The 20,280-nt window shown below is 42.4% G+C and overlaps 1 protein-coding gene across 2 annotated transcripts in view; it reads right to left on the reverse strand.

Annotated features, from left to right (window-relative positions):
• Positions 1-2,660: 2,660 nt before the first annotated feature.
• The window catches only part of LOC110528949 (phosphatidylcholine:ceramide cholinephosphotransferase 1), a 50,286-nt gene continuing 32,666 nt past the window's right edge, over positions 2,661-20,280 (reverse strand). For both annotated transcript variants that reach the window (XM_021611119.2, XM_021611124.2), the window contains exons 2-6: positions 8,420-9,258; positions 7,977-8,094; positions 6,695-6,848; positions 6,029-6,195; positions 2,661-5,918 (exon numbers count right to left, since the gene is read on the reverse strand). In XM_021611119.2, the coding sequence (XP_021466794.1) occupies positions 5,742-5,918; positions 6,029-6,195; positions 6,695-6,848; positions 7,977-8,094; positions 8,420-9,033 (1,230 nt within the window). In that variant the 5' untranslated portion in view covers positions 9,034-9,258 and the 3' untranslated portion in view covers positions 2,661-5,741. The remainder of the gene's footprint in view (positions 5,919-6,028; positions 6,196-6,694; positions 6,849-7,976; positions 8,095-8,419; positions 9,259-20,280) is intronic.

The following is a 20,280-nucleotide window of genomic DNA, read 5'->3' on the forward strand; positions in this document are numbered from 1 at the left end:
GGGTTGAGGTCGGGTGATTGTGGAGGCCAGGTCATCGAATGCAGCACTCCATCATACTCCTTCTTGGTCAAATAGCCCTAACACAGCCTGGAGGTGTTAGCCCTAACACAGTCTAAGCACAAACCAGATGGGATGGCATATCGCTGCAGAATGCTGTGGTAGCCATGCTGGTCAAGTGTGTTTTGAAATCTAAATAAATCACAGACAGTGTCATCAGCAATGCACCCCCACACTATCACACCTCCTCCTCCATGCTTCACGGTGGGAACCACACATGCGGAGATCTGTATTTTTGGAACCAAAAATCTCAAATTTGACTCATCAGACCAAAGGATATATTTCCACTGGTCTAATGTCCATTGCTCATGTTTCTTGGCCCAAGCAAGTCTGTTCTTCTTATTGGTGCCCTTTAGTAATGGTTTCTTTGCAGCAAGTCAACCACGAAGGCCTGGTTTCCGGTTTCCGAGCTGGTCACGGGTGCACCTCAGCCATGCTCAAGGTACTAAACGATATCATAATCGCCATCGATAAAAGACAGTACTGTGCAGCCATCTTCATCGACATGGCCAAGGCTTTCGACTCTGTCAATTACCGCATTCTTATCGGCAGACTCAACAGCCTTGGTTTCTCAAATGACTGCCTTGCCTGGTTCACCAACTACTTCTCAGACAGAGTTCAGTGTGTCAAATCAGAGGGCCTGTTGTCCGGACCTCTGGCAGACTCTATGGGGGTGCCACAGGGTTCAATTCTCATGCCGACGCTTTTCTCTGTATATATCAACGATGTCGCTCTTGCTTCGGGTGATTCCCTGAACCACCTCTACGCAGACAACACCATTCTGTATACATCTGGCCCTTCTTTGGACACTGTGTTAACAAACCTCCAAACGAGCTTCAATGCCATTCAACTCTCATTCCGTGGCCTCTAACTGCTCTTAAACGCTAGTAAAACTAAATGCATGCTTTTCAACCGTTCACTGCCCGCACGACTAGCATCACTACTCTGGATGGTTCTGATATGTGGACAACTACAAATACCTAGGTGTCTGGCTAGACTAAACTCTCCTTCCAGACTCATATTAAACATCTCCAATCCAAAATAACATCTATAATCAGCTTCCTATTTTGCAACAAAGCCTCCTTTACTCATGCTGCCAAACATACCCTCATAAAACTGAGTATCCTACCGATCCTCGACGATGTCATTTACAAAATAGCCTCCCAACACTCTACTCAGCAAACTGGATGCAGTCTATCACAGTGCCATCAGTTTTGTCACCAAAGCCCCATATACCACCCACCACTGCGACCTGTATGCTCTAGTTGGCTGGCCCTCGCTACCTATTCGTCGCCAGACCCACTGGCTCCAGGTCATCTATAGGTCTATGCTAAGTAAAGTTCTGCCTTATCTCAGCTCACTGGTCACAAATAACACCCACCCGTAGCACGCGCTCCAGCAGGTATATTGCACTGGTCATCCTCAAAGCCAACACCTACTTTGGCCGCCTTTCCTTCCAGTTCTCTGCTGCCAATGACTGGAACGAACTGCAAAAATTGCTGAAGCTGGAGACTTAGATTTCCCTCAATAACTTTAAACATCAGCTATTTGAGCAGCTAACCGATCGCTGCAGCTGTACACATCTGATCTACCTACCTTATCCCCATATTGTTATGTACTTTTCTGCTCTTTTGCACACCAGTATTTCTACTTGCACATCATCATCTGCAAAATTGTAATAACTGCGCTAGAATGACCTATTTATTGCCTTACCTCCTCATGCCATTTGCACATACTGTATATAAACTATTTTTTTCTATTGTGTTATTGATTGTACGCTTGTTAATTCCATGTGTAACTCTGTGTTGTTGTTTGTGTCGCACTGCTTTGCTTTATCTGGGCCAGGTCACAGTTGTTAATGAGAACTTGTTCTCAACTAGCCTACCTGGTAAATAAAGGTTAAATAAAAAAATTTAAAATAAATTCACGCAGTCTCCTCTGAACAGTTGATGTTGAGATGTGTCTGTTACTTGAACTCTGAAGCATTTATTTGGGCTGCAATTTCTGAGGCTGGTAACTCGAATGAACTTATCCTCTGTAGCAGAGGTAACTCTGGGTCTTCCTTTCCTGTAGCGGTCCTCTTGAAAGTCAGTTGCATCATAGTGCTTGATGGTTTTTGCGACTGCACTTGAAGAAACTTTCAAAGTTCTTGACATTTTCCAGATTGACTGACCTTCATGTCTTAAAAGTAATGATGGACTGTCATTTCTCTTTGCTTATTTGAGCTGTTCCTGCCATAATATGGAATAGGGCTATCTTCTGTATACCACTCCTACCTTGTCACAACACAATTGATTGGCTCAAATGCATTAAGGAAACATTTTCCACAAATGAACTTCTAACAAGGCACACCTGTTCATTGAAATGCATTCTAGGTGACTACCTCATAAAGCTGGTTGAGAGAATGCCAAGACTGTGCAAAGCTGTCATCAAGGGAAAGGGTGGTTACTTTGAAGAATCTCAAATATAAAATATATTTTGATTTGTTTAACACTTTTTTGGTTACTACATGATTCCATGTGTTATTTCATAGTTTTGATGTCTTCACTATTATTCTACATTGTAAAAAAATAGTACAAATAAAGAAAAACCCTTGAATGAGTCGGTGTCCAAACTTTTTACTGGTACTGTGTATATATATATATTTATCAAGACACATATTCCGACTTTCACTAGGCAGTTTAAGTTAGGCGTGTGCACTTCAAGTCAAAATATGGCCTTAATGTGCGTGCATCAAACGTCGAAGGATTTCAGAAATGGTTCAAACATTCCACCACTACCGGCTTCCTTTTTAAGAGAGAAATGTCTGGATTGAAGGGGCTCAAGGGGAATATCCCCAAACTCCTCTCATGTTACAGCTGTAGATGGCTTTAGAGAGGTTTACATCAATACGCCTATATAGAGACATCTGATCTGCCATTCACATTCATACATTTTTGACATAGCCGCAGCTGTCAATGAGAACAGTATTTCGTCTCACATGGGTACATGCTAAACTCATTACAGTTTATGCACTTTTAATATAGCCATAAACATACGACCTTATACCCCTTGAACGAAGGTATCCCAACCTTTTCTTTAGAGGACAACCACCGCTGCCTCCTCCTCAAGCTAAGAGGCCAAATTACAATTTGTCAAAACATTCATCATTACAAGAAATAGCACATCAATTCAGCATTCAAATTATGTCATCATTATCGATTTAGTACTGCTACTCTTTAGGACACACAAAAGAAAACATGACGTAAAAATGTACAACAATGATTAGAGGCTAGAGCTCTTTCTAAAGAATAAATACAATTGAGGTCCATTATATTAACCTGTCCTGTCTCACCACTCAGTTCTATTAAACTGGGCCATGCTGCATTTTCATAACAGAAAGTGCCATGTTATTATCAGTTCAGTCTCTCCAGTCAGACAGCTGAACTGAGGTAATTTCTTACTCGAACCAGCTCTACTTCAGGAGAAAACATGTTGTGCTGTTGGAATGGTAACACAAAATCATTTTAATGCACAAGTGTATCGAGGATCATTAGAGACCATTTTCACATTCATGGTAATCAGTACGTTGTCTGTTGTGTGGATTTGTCCGTACATTAGATCCCCAGTACTGTGCATTTGGCCCCCTCGCCCACTTGATAACCCCATTGGCTTTGTACAATTTGTCAGCTTCTTTAGTAGGTAATTGTGACTAAACTATTTTTGGCATTGCAAACTTGCCAGCCAATGTAGTTCAGGACAGTACCAATACACTTTGCCTCAAACTTCTGTTTTTAAACAAGTCAACATTGAAAAGCCCTATACATTTGACAAAGTTCAAAGATGGCATATCACCACTGAACTGCATTAAGATCAACATGTATGTCAATAAGACAGATAAATAATCACAAGAAGCTTGTCTTTATCAGTAGGGCCAGGACGATACCAGTATATACTCGTCAGTATCGTGGCAGGGAAACAAAGCACGAAGCGGGATTCAATTCTTCAGGAAAACTGTCAGAAACAAACATCATTATGATGCCATCTACAGTCAAATGTATATATTTCCCAAGCTATTTATTTAAATTTACCTTTATTTAACTAGGCAAGTCAGTTATGAACAAATGATTATTTACAATGACGGCCTACAACAGCCAAACACAGACGACGCTGGGCCAATTGTGCGCCGCCCTATGGGACTCTCAATCACGTCCGGTTGTGATACAGCCTGGATTCGAACCAGGGTGTATGTAGTGACACCTCTAGCACTGAGATGCAGTGCCTTAGACTGCTGCACCACTCGGGAGCTATAGCAAACAATATTTAACATACAGTAGGTTTTTAAAAGGACCAAAGAGTTAGCCTGCTTCGGGTTTTCATTTTTGCAACGGAAAAAATAGTGATACTGGTGTCCTTCCGGCCCTATTTATCAGTAAGACATTCTGGCAGGCTGCATTCAGGAACACACTGCTCTATTGGCCAAGTCGACAACAGCCAGTAAGATGTATTTTCTGGGTCTGTTTCGAGAACACTGTTTGACAAAATAGGGATTCAGTATCTCGTACAAAGACTTGTAGGTGTGCTGCACAACTCCAGTACAGTCCTTGAGGTCCAGAGGGTTTCCATCATTCTTTCAAAGTTAGCAACTAACCTTTGATACAAGATTATTAGCAAGTCAATGAGCTTTTTAGAACACGTTCAAGACTGGCTAAGGGTCAGTAAATGATGAGGACATAACCAAACAACTTAACGGTCCTTCATTAACTGCTATAACATCACCGGCTATGGAAAGAAATATTATATATGAAAACATAAATAAATTGACAGGATATTTCACTCATCTCAATGTTTTTGGTTTTGGGAAGACTAATTACCATATAAGGCTGGCATCATTATTCTTACATTCATGCGAACAGGACTTGAACGATCATTTGGAACCGCTTCATGCCGACCTTGTGGGCAGTCAGACAGACACGCGGAGGCAGAGGAACACAGACACATAGTACAATCAAGCTAAGGAAGGCACTGGAACAATTCTAAATACCACAGATTCTTCTGCTTTCAGCATTCAATCTTGAAAAAGGTACAAATCTAAAAATATTTTTGGGGACATTATTTGTTTTGAAAAATAAAGTTGCAATTGTTAGAAAAAAACTTTTTTTGCACCATTGCCACGTTGTAGTTGACAGAAAAGTAATTTGTTAAAAAAGAAAAAAATGTTTTGCATCTAAAACTCCCCCAGACAATGTATGGCATTTTGGTTATCAAATAAACATTTCAGTGACATGTTTTGCACTTGGTAGACCTTATCGGACCAGAATTTCTCAAACTATTTGCAGAGGAAAAGAGTCTAAACTACTTGTTACAGCCATGGTCAAAACAAAAAAACAAAAATAATCTAAATATAATATTTAAATATTAACCAGATCTGCTGTAGTCAACGAAACATTGCAAAGTGTCCCAAGCAAAAATACATGATCAAAGTAGTGTGCTAAGTTTTCAAAAACCAAAATTCCCAAAATATTTTTTTTTGTAGTGCTAAAGTAAGACTATGGTCACAGTGCTAGCCAGAACTGGGATTTTTCTAAAATGAGCCCAACAAGTCAAGGGAACAGTACTGGCTTGGCAACACGACACCATCTCCTTCAGACGATCACAACTTCAGGAGGTCTCTCGCTCAGCTCCCACCCCTCACGTGACCTGGGTCACTGGGTATCCACTTTGCTGTACTTTACCCCATGGCTCCACGGAGACGATCGCCATGAACACGGCAGCTGATAATTTCGAGGGACAATGCCCTTGACGTTTCCCTCAAAGTACTGGAACAGTCGAAACCACCAGACTCTGGAGAATGGGTTACTCTGGGACGTCTCTTTCAGCGCCTGAATGAAAACACAACAGAGAAAATAAATACAAGTAGAATAATGCCACTTAAGCTAAATTAAGCTACATTTAACACCAGATAATGGAGACCGGCGTGCTGGCTCCCCACCTGCTGGTTGGCCATGGTGTGGTACCACCAGAAGAGACGTGTTGTGATGAAATAAGCCACCACCACGTCCACAGTATAGTGGTCATGGGCCAGCAGGATGCAGAAGATGCCTACTGCACTCAGAGTCCAGCAGAACCAATGGTACCACCAAAACCTCTTAGGGGAATCTGACAACAGAGAAAGACAGGGAAGGGTTAATGGAATATACAGAGAGACATTATTTTGTTTCAATAATCAACAATGAAATGCATTTACCTAACACATTGCTTTGGAACAAACTATGTAGTCTTTCAAACCAGACTTCCACAACCATCCACTAGATGTCACTGCAGCATAAAAGACATGGCTAACGTCACAACAGTACAGTTCAACATCATGTGACACCACCGTTAGCACAGAATTTACACAAGAAGTCAGCTTATCTCTCCATTGCTTGGGAAAAGCTTTACTGCAATTCTAAAACCTTTTGTATGAGCAGTGGAAAACAGCCAACTGGTAATCTCAGATTGTGAAAGAGAAGAGAACAGAGAAAAGGACAGAAGTGCTAAATTTATAATGATAGAGTAAAGTGATGGTGTTAGCATGACGGTAAACGTGTAGCCTACTTTTACCCTTTGATAAACAGATCGACACAACCATGCTAACGCTAACCTATGTAATACTTACACTCTTTGATAAAGAGATATGATAGTGTTAGAATGACTGTGTGGCCGCTGTACAGGTAGTCTCCACACATGGTGTGGGAGCCGGTGATTGACAGGCCTCCGCCGGCGATCAGCTTTATGATCCTCCTCATCTGAACCTCCCAGTTCCCAAATAGCTGCAACGACACGCATACCGTTATGTGTCAATTTGACATGTCAATCATTCAACAATGTCCAGTCAGCTAGTCACATGTCTGTATGCGCTCTCTTAACTTTTTTGTTCTCCATTATGCATGCTACATTTGAACTCAAATAGGGAACACAGAAGAGAAACTTTGTGGATCAGGTACAGCATGTGACTCAACCAACACTACATTGCATGCACGCGTGTGCTATGTACACACAGTGTAGTATACACACACACACGTAAATGTGCATTGTGCACGGAAACACACAAATAAACACACACACACACACACACACAGACAGAGAGAGGAAGCCACTTCACAGTTGATCTCTGTGATGGAGGACAGCTTGTTCCAATTCAGATAGAGGTTTAGAACAGGAAACCAGGCCCAGGACATGACAGTACATAGAAAGACCTTCATCTGTTGCTGGGAGTGGAGTAGAGGAGGGGAGGGGAGTAGAGGAGGGGAGGAAAGTTGGAGGGCGGAACGAGGGAACAATAAACATCACTCCCAATGGCCTTGGGCAACAGAGGGAGTGGGAAAGTGTCTATACACTGAACTCCCACACACCGCTTTGTTCTGTGGTGGGAGGAGCTACCATTTTGTGACTTCCATTCTTCGACACTTCAAAAGACTTTCAATAGAGAACTATATAGTATATATAAGTGATCAAGTGAGTCACACTTGAACCACATGCTACCTCAGTATAACTTGACCTCATCTGGCTCTTTAGTCACAGGGTTAGGATGTGAAAAGCGAAAACAGTGAAAGGAAACTCATGCCTGATGAGCACTCAGTTTAAAAAATAGCTCTTTTAAGTTGTACACATGCAACAGAATCGTTTTTATCTTTTTCATGTGATCAATGTCCCGTGAAGAGGACTGGGGGGCGTTAAACTGAAAACAAGGTCTAGATCTCTTTCTGTTGAGTTTGTCTTTAGGGGGTGTTGTTTTTAAGATCCAACTGTAATGTTTATATGCAAGAATAGCCCAGAGAATCAGAATACTATAGCAGCAATGACACATCATTGATGGAAATAGATGTGGGCGCTGGTAGGTCACAGTGAGTGTTCGCAACTGACAGCCTACTGTTGCTTGGATTTGGAAGGAAACAAACCTTTGGAGAGCATTGGAAGTGCATCCCTGGAACAGGCAGAGTGGTTATGTACATGGTGACACATCTGTACAGGTAGAGGGTACCCACAATGAAGAAGAACCGACGGATGATTATTGATCTGGACACAGAGATACAGATTATTGGTTAGTTATCTACGGTCACATTCCAGGCTGACTACATTGCAGATGTTGCATTGCAGCAACCTATGGTTGCATGCCACGTCATTGACTGCCAAGTCGAGCATCAGATTGCTATATCATATGTGGTTAGCTCATATGTTAAACGCATATCCAGGCGTGGTGAGATCTGGCAGACGTTTGCAATTTATTCAGCCTGTAATGTAGCCATTGGGTATCCCAGAAAAATAAGTTCAAAGTTGAAGGTTACAATTTAAAAAGGTAAACACTGCCCCATCTACTCTTATCACACTACTGTTGTCTCACCTGTACTTGAGCAGGGTCCACTGCAGCAGCCACAGACTCACCAGCAGCATGCCATTGATCTCACAGATAGAGAAGGCCCACTCCACCCGGTCAAAAATGTCAAAGAACTTATCGGGCAGCGGTGGGGTATGCTCCTTGGCCGGCACCCTCTCATGGACCACCGAGATGACCACAGTGGTAGTCACAAAGCAGCAAACTGCGTAGAGGAACGCTACACCTGTCTTGCCCCACTCCTGGGGGAACCCAGAGCGTTCAGTCTCCAACATGGGGATGGGGATTTGGACCATCTCCTTCCGGAAGCCATTAAGCCCCAGCGAACCTTTCCGCAGGGGCTTGGCAGTGCCGTTGGGCAGCCTCCCATGGCCATTGGCGTGGCCATTTTTTTGGTGCTCCTCAATGTGATGCTCGATCCGTAGGGTCTCCAGCCGTTCCAAGAGCTGCCGCCCATTGTCTGAGGAGACCAGTGAGAGGGGCGGGGTCAGGAAGTCATCCGGGGTGAGCCGCAGCAGGACGGGGCCGTCCGCCTGCAGGAGGGAGTCGCCGTACTCCTGCATCCCCTCCTCGCTCAGCCAATGGGACACCTCCTCCGCCGACCACTGCCCCACCTTCTTCATCTCGGCCAATGGGGAAGGGGGGAAGGGGCCAAGGGGGGCCCGAGGACAGAGAGGGAAAGGCTGCAGGAGATATGGCAGTCTATGGAGTAGTAAATCGTCCCCAGCTGTGGCTCATGGCGCTTCAGGAGCATTGGATGGGGACACCCGGAGGACCCAGTCTCAGACTTAGCCTGCTTTGTGCTTCTTCACCTCATTACTTCAATGGGGTTCCCGTATGCCTCTTTCCTGGGAAAGGAGAGAAAAAGGGTTGAGACTTGAGATTCAACCTAGAGCAGACAGTGACCAATCGTTGAATTATAGAAAAGGATAATTAGCTTGTAACATGGCCTTTAGTACCACAGGTAGCTCACTGAAATCAACACTGAAACCAGTTAAGCTCTATTTCATTCAGATGAACACATGCTATCAATTACACACATCATTCAAAAGCTATTTTTACGACAGCAACACTCATAGGAACAACCCAATGTTTCCATCTTTGATCTCTACAGTAGACAATCCTTTCAGAGGACACACATCCTGTGTGGCTTTAGCCTTTTTATGTACCAAGCCACTGAGAAATATCTATGATTGTACCTGACAGCAATTTACCAGTAAACCCACAACAGACAATAACATTGATATGCCATTGTAAACTGTCAACATACTGTATATTACAGCCCTAAAAAAAAAGGTAAATATTGCTGGTTAGGAATCTCCCTACAGTTTGATACAGTATATTGATTTATCAAAGACTTTGATAAGCAGAAGTGACAGGACTTGCTTCAGTATCCCCTAAAACTAACCTAAGTCAGTCATCTTTTAGACAGTTACCACCTAAAACCACTGAACAAATTACAGACCAAGCAATATGATTGCTACTGCTGGGCAACCCAGCCCCCAAAGTGATTCTTATAACCTGTATGCTAGGACTTCCTTGTGTAGTTTTAGGAATCCTGCATTCTCCCTCTAACATGCTGACTACACCGCTCGCGCAAAATAAATGCACAAATACATGTTATTCAACCATTGCGCCAACGAGCGTCTGCGTTGCCAATGGCTAAAATAGAAGTCTGTTTTATTTGTGACGCTGAACACCTCCTCATTGGTTATAGAAGCATATACCCAAGTGCCATCTCCTCATTGGTTATACCCACGTGGGTGATTGAAAGATAAACTGAGGTCGGTCGGGATAATACACCTTATTGTTAAAGTTAGATGCCAATTGCCATATAAAGTTCAATGAAGAAAAAGCCTGGAAGGAGGAGAGATGACTAGAAAGTAGAGGAATGGCCGATTAATTAGGGCCGATTTCAAGTTCACATAACAATAGGAAATCGGTATTTTTGGGCGCCGTTTTTTTTTTTTTACACCTTTATTTAATCTTTATTTAACTAGGCAAGCCAGTTAAGAACACCTTCTTATTTTCAATGACGGCCTAGGAACGGTGGGTTAACTGCCTCGTTCAGGGGCAGAAAGACAGATTTTCACCTTGTCAGCTCGGGGGATCCAATCTTGCAACCTTACAGTTAACTAGTCCACCGCAATAACAACCTGCCTCGCTCTCGTTGCACTCCACAAGGAGACTGACTGCCTGTTACGCAAATGCAGTAAGCCAAGGTAAGTTGCTAGCTAGCATTAAACTTATCTTATAAAAAACAATCAATCATAATCACTAGTTAACTACACATGGTTGATGATATTACTATATATTATCTAGCGTGTCCTGTGTTGCATATAATCTGACTGAGCATACAAGCATACAAGTATCTAAGTATCTGACTGAGCGGTGGTAGGCAGAAGAAGGTGTGTAAACATTCATTCAAACAGCACTTTCGTGCGTTTTGCCAGCAGCTCTTCGTGTGTCAAGCATTGCGCTGTTTATGACTTCAAACCTAACAACTCCCGAGATGAGGCTGGTGTGACCGAAGTGAAATGGCTGGCTATTTAGCGCGCGCTAATAGAGTTTCAAACTTCACTCGCTCTGGGCCTTGGAGTGGTTGTTTCCCTTGCTCTGCATGGGTAACGCTGCTTCGATGTGGTGGCTGTTGTCGTTGTGTTGCTGGTTCGAGCCCAGGGAGGAGCGAGGAGAGGGATGGAAGCTATACTGTTACACTGGCAATACTAAAGTGCCTATAAGAACATCCAATAGTCAAAGGTTAATGAAATACAAATGGTATAGAGGGAAATAGTCCTATAATAACTACAACCTAAAACTTCTTACCTGGGAATATTGAAGACTCGTGTTTAAAGGAACCACCAGCTTTCATATGTTCTCATGTTCTGAGCAAGGAACTGAAACGTTAGCTTTCTTACATAGCACATATTGCACTTTTACGTTCTTCTCCAACACTTTGTTTATGCATTATTTATACCAAATTGAACATGTTTCACTATCTACTTGAGGCTAAATTGATTTTACTGATGTATTTTATTAAGTTAAAATAAGTGTTAATTGAGTATTGTTGTAATTGTCATTATTACAAATACATTTATTTTTATAAATCGGCCGATTAAATCGGTATCGGCTTTTTTGGTCCTCCAATAATTGGTATCGGTGTTGAAAAATCATAAATCGGTCGACCTCTACTAGAAAGATTCAGTTGACCGTTTTGTGTGGATTAATTGTCAGAGTAGAGGACCTAAGTGCATTTCAGATAAAATAACTCAACGTTTATATCCCAGGACAAATTAGCTAGCAACAGCAAGCTAGCTAAAAAGGACAAATTAGCTAGCAACTGCAAGCTAGCTAATTTGCCATAAACGTTTAATGCTTTTCAACCAGAATTAATATAATTGGTTAAGAGTTTGTTTTGATATTTCAACCTGCGTGTCGTGATCGCGTTTGGTGTGGGGGGACAAAATCAATTTGCGCACGATGGCGGACGCACCCGCGCATCCAGTTTGGGCATGGTGTAACCCCCATTCTGTCTCACTGGGTAGCAGAGGTTCTGTTGTCTTTACATCCTGTACGTCTGATATCTGATTGGAGGTTAACTCAACAGTAATGCTGTTGAATTGAGATTTTGAATCCAAACAACTGTTATAAAAAGGGTTCTCAGATGCATTGTCTCCTTCCCTTTGATCCTGACCTGCGCTGGTGAGATATACCCTCTTTCTTTTGCTCTCCGCCCCTGGGATTCTTGGAGCATGGACTTCTCTTTCTCCCTCTGTGATCATGCCCAGAATAAGGCCTTGAAATGCTTTGTAACTTAAGCTTTATGCCTTGTATAATGTATTGTTCATTTTACAATGGTATTAAATATCTGCCTTTGATATAGACAATTCTCAGACCTTTCTATTACTTTTACTGATCTATAGACTCTTAAATAGTGCTAAATAATCTTTATGGAGTTAAATAAAAATTAACTAGGCAAGTCCGTTAAGAACAAATTCTTAATTACAATGACGGCCTAGGAACAGCCTTGTTCAGGGGCAGAATGACAGATTTTTACCTTGTCAGCTCGGGGATTTGATCTAGCAACCTTTCGGTTACTGGCCCAATGCTCTAACCACTAGGCTACCTGCCACCCAAAAACTTCTACATTAATATTGCTTGGTTATTTAATAGACTTTGTTAACATATTAATTGCAAAGTCTTATTACAGGTCACATGTGAGGTATGCACATATTGTAAATATTACCCCACTACTCTCGGTTTCCTGTTTTTTCAGCTGTAGCAACCACCACTCAACAGTATGCCTCTATTGCTTTAACTTAAAGCACAACAGCAACAGCTCACTGTATCCACTGTAGTATAAACTGCAACAATCCACATCTGCTGGCTGGGGTGTGTTTATAATTGGTTTTGACAGCAATGGACACAGGGTGTCCCTGCTTATGTTTCAGGGAGTCCATGGTTCAGCTGGAGGCCAAGGCTGTGTTTCTGGAGGCTCAGTGAGGAACTCATAAATCAGCCAGGCTGAGGGTCAGTGCTCAGCACTGGGTCCCACCCCAGTCACAGGGCAAGCAGCCAACAGAACCATTCAACCCTTACCTCAGCCAACCGCCCTACAGACTGGGATACGCCTGCTTTCATGAATACAACTGGCAAGGCTTCAACTCTGATGATACTGATGAGCAAAAAATACAACTTATTTTAACATTCCAACATGTCCAAAACAACAGGTTAGCCCACCACCATGAATGACAGATTTGAACAGCTATAAAATGCTCTTTGTAATGGCTGGCTGTACAGTGGGGCAAAAAAGTATTTAGTCAGGCACCAATTGTGCAAGTTCTCCCACTTAAAAATATATAAATTCATTAAAAATCCTACAATGTGACTTTCTGGAATTGTATTTCTCATTTTGTCTGTCATAGTTGAAGTGTACCTATGATGAAAATTACAGGCCTCTCATCTTTTTAAGTGGGAGAACTTGCACAATTGGTGGCTGACAAAGTACTTTTTTGCCCCACTGTATGTAGCTTGTTTTGACTCAGTGTGAGAGGCAATTCACGACAGGAGTGAAGTAGGGGAAAGGGTAACCCACAGAGGTGGAGTGTAAGTGTGTGAGAGAGAGAGAGAGAGAGAGAGAGAGAGATTAGAGATTTGCCGTCACCGAGTCAGCTGCGTGCGGTGGACCTTTGCTCCTTGAATTATCTTACAGGGCAGCCAGTGTTATAATTCCACAGCAGACTTTAGCCATGCTGCTGAGGGGAAAACCACAAATGTATTCAACTCGGGGGTACAACTTTGGTTTTAGAAGTGGAGGGACAACCTGGTGGATGGTCTGGGGGTCCTCTCTCAGAATGTTTTGGGCATCTAAAGATAATTTCCTGCATTTCTACACAATCTAATATGACCCTTTTGGGGTCACTTTTATTGTAAATAAGAATATAATATGTTTCTAAACACTTCTACATGAATGTGGACGCTACCATGATTATGGATAATCCTGAATAATGATAAGTGAGAAAGTTTGACCCACAAATATCAATACCCCCCCCCCCTCACAAAAATTCAAACCACCTGTTATTCAAATCAAATCAAATTGTATTGGTCACATGCGCGCTAGTGGCGTTTCAATCGGGCCGCGGCTTTTGTGGAGCGATGGGTAACGATGCTTCGAGGGTGACTGTGTGCAGAGCGTCCCTGGTTCGCGCCAGGGTCGGGGCGAGGGGATATACTGTCTATACTGTTACACATGCAGCAATATCTAACAAAGTAATCTAACAATTTCACAACAGCTACCTTATACACTCAAGTGTAAAGGAATGAATAAGAAATGGTACATATGAATATATGGATGAGCGATGATCGAACGGCATAGGCAAGATGCAGTAGATGCTATAGAGTACAGCATATACATATGAGATGAGTAATGTAGGGTATGTAAACATTACATAAAGTGGCATTGTTTAAAACGACTAGTGATACATTTATTACATCCAATTTTTTATTATTAAAGTGGCTAGAGATTTGAATCAGTATGTTGGCAGAAGCCACTCAATGTTAGTGATGGCTGTTTAACATTCTGATGGCCTTGAGATAGAAGCTGTTTTTCAGTCTCTCGGTCCCAGCTTTGATGCACCTGTACTGACCTCGCCTTCTGGATGATAGCGGGGTGAACAGGCAGTGGCTCAGGTGGTTGTTGTCCTTGATGATCTTTTTGGCCTTCCTCTGACATCGGGTGGTGTAGGTGTCCTGGAGGGCAGGTAGTTTGCCCCCGGTGATGCCTTCTGGCGCTGTTGTGCCTTCTTCACCACGCTGTCTGTGTGGGTGGACCATTTCAGGTTGTCCGTGATGTGTACGCCGAGGAACTTAAAACTTTCCACCTTCTCCACTACTGTCCCATCGATGTGGATAGGGGGGTTCTCCCTCTGCTGTTTCCTTAAGTCCACGATCATCTCCTTCGTTTTGTTGACGTTGAGTGTTAGGTTATTTTCCTGACACCACACTCTGAGGGCCCTCACCACCTCCCTGTAGGCCGTCTCGTCGTTGTTGGTAATCAAGCCTACCACTGTAGTGTCGTCTGCAAACTTGATGATTAAGTTGGAGGCGTGCATGGCCACGCAGTCATGGGTGAACAGGGAGAACAGGAGAGGGCTGAGAACGCACCCTGGTGGGGCCCCAGTGTTGAGGATTAGCGGGGTGGAGATGTTTCCTACCCTCACCACCTGGGGACGGCACGTCAGAAAGTCCAGGACCCAGTTGCACAGGGCGGGGTCGAGACCCAGGGTCTCGAACTTAATGACGAGTTTGGAGGGTACTATGGTGTTAAATGCTGAGCTGCAGTCGATGAACAGCATTCTTACATAGGTATTCCTCTTGTCCAGATGGGTTAGGGCATTGTGCAGTGTGATTGCATCGTCTGTGGACCTATTGGGGCGGTAAGCAAATTGGAATGGGTCTAGGGTGTCAGGGAGGGTGGAGGTGATGTGATCCTTGACTAGTCTCTCAAAGCACTTCATGATGACGGAAGTGAGTGCAACGGAGCAATAGTTGTTTAGCTCAGTTACCTTAGCTTTCTTAGGAATAGGAACAATGGTGGTCAGCATGTGGGAACAGCAGACTGGGATAGGGAATGATTGAATATGTCAGTAAACACACCAGCCAGCTGGTCTGCGCATGCTCTGAGGACGCGGCTAGGGATGCCGTCTGGGCCGGCAGCCTTGTGAGGGTTAACACGTTTAATAGTTTTACGCACATTGGCTGCGGTGAAGGAGAGTCCGCAGGTTTTGGTAGCGGGTCGTGATGGTGGCACTGCACTGTCCTCAAGGCGAGCAAAGAGGTTGTTTAGTTTGTCTGGGAGCAAGACATCTGGGTCCACGACGGGGCTGGTTTTCTTTTTGTAGTCCATGATTGACTATAGACCCTGCCACATACCTTGTGTCTGAGCCGTTGAATTTCGACTCTACTTTGTCTCTATACTGACGATTAGCTTGTTTGATTGCCTTGCGGAGGGAATAGCTACACTGTTTGTATTTGGTTATGTTTCCATTCGCCTTGCCCTGATTAAAAGCAGTGGTTTGCGCTTTCAGTTTTGCGCAAATGCTGCCATCAATACACGGTTTATGGTTGGGAAAGGTTTTAATTGTTGCCGTGGGTACAAAATCACTGATGCACTTGCTAATAAACTCGCTCACTGAATCTGCGTATACATCAATGTTGTTGTTTGACGCTATCTGGAACATATCCCAGTCCACGTGATCGAAGCAATCTTGAAGCGTTGAATCAGATTGGTCGGACCAGCGTTGAACAGACCTGAGCAGGGTTGTTTCCTGTTTTAGTTTCTGTCTAAAGGCTGAGAGCAACAAAATGGAGTCGTGGTCAGATTTGCCAAAAGGAGGGAGGGAGGGAGGACTTTTGGATCTTAGTTAAACATTCATTATTGGTTTCAGGTGTGTTAGAGCAAGGCCAGAGTGACAACAGTAAGTCAGACCCCCAGGGTCAGGACTGAGCAGCCCAGCAGCTAGGGATGGCCTAAATAGGTATCTCCCCTGACCTGGGCATTTTTCAATACAAACTCCTTTTGTTGTACAGTATTCCAAAGGCATCCAGACCGTATGAAAGATGCACAGAATACCCTTAAATCGGGTAATAAATCAAATCTAGTGATACCTGACCTGACATTTCTGCCATCCATTGTGACATTGTGGAAGGATAACCAACATTCAAATTAATGGCACTGCATGGGGACAAGAGCTGTAATCAGTGGTGCAAAGTTTATTTATTTTATTTTTTTATTTCACCTTTATTTAACCAGGTAGGCTAGTTGAGAACAAGTTCTCATTTGCAACTGCGACCTGGCCAAGATTAAGCATAGCAGTGTGAACAGACAACACAGAGTTACACACGGAGTAAACAATTAACAAGTCAATAACACAGTAGAAAAAAAGGAGAGTCTATATTTATTTATTTATTTATTTATCCGTTATTTTACCAGGTAAGTTGACTGAGAACACGTTCTCATTTGCAGCAACGACCTGGGGAATAGTTACAGGGGAGAGGAGGGGGATGAATGAGCCAATTGTAAACTGGGGATTATTAGGTGACCGTGATGGTTTGAGGGCCAGATTGGGAATTTAGCCAGGACACCGGGGTTAACACCCCTACTCTTACGATAAGTGCCATGGGATCTTTAATGACCTCAAGAGAGTCAGGACACCCGTTTAACGTCCCATCTGAAAGACGGCACCCTACACAGGGCAGTGTCCCCAATCCCTGTCCTGGGGTATTGGGATATTTTTTTTTTTAGACCAGAGGACAGAGTGCCTCCTACTGGCCCTCCAACACCACTTCCAGCAGCATCTGGTCTCCCATCCAGGACCAACCCTGCTTAGCTTCAGAAGCAAGCCAGCAGTGGTATGCAGGGTGGTATGCTGCTGGCTTGAGGCATGAGGAGGTAGGCGAATAATTTCAATTTAGCAGATTAACACTGGAGTGATAAATGATCAGATGGTCATGTACAGGTAGAGATATTGGTGTGCAAAAGAGCAGAAAATTAAATAAATAAAAACAGTATGGGGATGAGGTAGGTAAAAATGGGTGGGCTATTTACCGATAGACTATGTACAGCTGCAGCGATCGGTTAGCTGCTCAGATAGCAGATGTTTGTACTTAAGTAAAAACACTTTAAAGTACTACTTAAGTAGTTTTTGGGGGTATCTGTACTTTACTTATATTTTTAAATGGCTAGTATGACAGGAAAATGCTCCAATTCACACACGTATCAAGAGAACATGCCCGGTCATCCCTATTGCGAACTAAACCCAAATTCTTTGTTTGTAAATTATGTATGTGTTGGAGTGTGCCCCAGGTTATCCGTAGTTTTTTTTTAAAAACAAAGTGCTTAAGGGAATTTGAAATGATTTATACTTTTGCTTTCAATACTTAAGTATATTTTAGCAATTACATTTACTTTTGATACTTTAGTATATTTAAAACCAAATACTTTTACTCTAGTATTTTACTGGGTGACTCACTTTTACTTTAGTTATTTTCTATTAAAAAAAAGGTATCTTTACTTTTACTCAAGTATGACAATTGGGTACTTTTTCCACCACTGGATGTAATGGACCCTAGGGAAAGTATACTAAAACATGGGATAAGGCAGCCTTAAATGTAAGATGCAAACATATGAAATCAACATGTGAGGATGAGCAAAGCCACCCTTCACCTGAACAAAGGAATAACTAGTTATAAGTTTGCATGGGTTAAAATATATATATATACTTTTTTTACCCCACACAGGTTAAAAAAATAGTTTAGTTCCCCTTAAACCATTTGTTGCAGTAAGGATCCCCCCCAGACTGGTCTATGGAAACCATGAGAACACCCGCCTGAACTGCTTTTCTGTGCGACCAGAGAAAATACGCTGCAAAGATCATGTCCCTGTGCTTTCTAACTTCACCATGTGTCTGAACTCTCTACCCAAAGGTGTTCAACTGCAGCTGCATGCTGTCTACTGGCCAACCATGTTGAGTAAATATTTGCATAGTTCATTCTATGTGGGTTTGTGGGCCAAGTAGTAGACCAAGTGATACAGGTGAGAGAATGGTGATTACGCATTTTATTCACCATCGTTCTCGGAAGGTAACGTTCCGTAATGAGACTACTTTTTCTAATAAAGCATTGTCCCAAAGTGTGTGAGTATTTTTTTAAACTTTTATTTAACTTGGTAAGTCAGTTAAGAAAAAAATCTTATTTTCAATGATGGCCTAGGAACAGTGGGTTAACTGCCTTGTTCAGGGGCAGAGCGGCAGATTTTTTACCTTGTCAGCTCAGGGATTTGATCTCGCAACCTTCCGATTACAAGTCCAACGCTCTAACCACTAGGCTACCTACCTGTTATAAGGAAAGGCCTAGCATTGTCATGATGAGTAAATACACAGACAACTTTACACAATGTTTACAAGCACTGCATTGACCGACTGGACAAAGATTATTTTGCAATTTACTGTCTACGGAGAGAGGGTATGTTTACAGGTAGTGGTGGTCAGTTTACTGCTGTTCAACCAACTTCGGAACGGAAGTATCCCGGGAGCAATGAACACAGAACACTTAAATACAACACATTTCGTAAAATTAAAAACAAAGAGTTGGAAAATAACTCGACAGTTGACTTTGAAGATTCAGGAGTACTTCATGCCACTGTAATTCCAATGGTAAGTTGATATGCCATGTCTATAGTTGTACATAGCAGCAGGAGAGGCATAAAGGAAACCGTAATTTCATCACTCCAACAGCTTGCAAAACATCAGCAATCTAATAGTCCCGTGTAGCTCTGTTGGTATTATAGCAGGGCGCTTGCACTGCCAGGGTTGTGAGTTTGATTTCCACAGGGGTAAATGTATGCACTCACTACTGTAAGTCGCTCTGGATAAGAGTGTCTGCTAAATTACAAAAATGTAAAAAAATATGTAGCAAAGTAACTGAACTGCTCATATGGCAGTGTAATTGTGTTTACTTAATAGTGTTGTAGCTGATGCTCGGCATTCACAGTGACATAACAGTACCTGCTGTCCGACTCATACAAACAGTGAACACCAAACTGTGTTAGAAGAATCATGTATATTCTTACTCAACCATCTGACACAGCTTTGTGTGCACACTTACAGCCAATAATGAAAAGTCATGGCAGATACAACTAGGGTTGTGATGATTCTAGTATATGTTTTCCATGAAAACACGAAGCAGACCAAACTCTTTGGTCCTTTAAAAACATGCTGTATGTCAAAATGTGTGTGCTATAGCATGGAAAATATATAAATATGACTCTGGATGACAATATAATGTTTGTTTCCAACATTAGGGCTTCAAGTTTTGTTTCCTTGCCACAATACTAACAAGTATTGTGATGCTGGTATTGTCCCGGTCCTAGATACATTATATATATATATATATATGGAAATAACGTGAGCTTTTTAAAATCAAAGATGTTTTTAGGCCTACAGCCCCTCATTAATAAAACTAGTGGCCAGACACCAGACTACATGGCAGAACGCTGACATTTCTGATGCTGGAAAAAATTACTTGGATCACAAAATGAAACAAGGACAAGTGGAAAACGCATCAATGATACATAGTCCAACCATACTGCTTCATGCTGTAAATTCTTCCCTTCGAGGTTTGGCCGTGGAATGAAAGAGTAACGACATTGGTGGGAAAAGTACTCAATTGTCATACTTGAGTGAAAGTAAAGATACCTTAATAGAAAATTACTCAAGTAAAAGTGAAAGTCACACAGTAAAATACTACCCGAGTAAAAGCCTAAAAGTATTTGGTTTTAAATATACTTAAAGTATAAATTGTTTCAAATTGCT

This window comes from Oncorhynchus mykiss, chromosome 1 (assembly GCF_013265735.2).
Source record: "Oncorhynchus mykiss isolate Arlee chromosome 1, USDA_OmykA_1.1, whole genome shotgun sequence".
Lineage (NCBI taxonomy): Eukaryota > Metazoa > Chordata > Actinopteri > Salmoniformes > Salmonidae > Oncorhynchus > Oncorhynchus mykiss.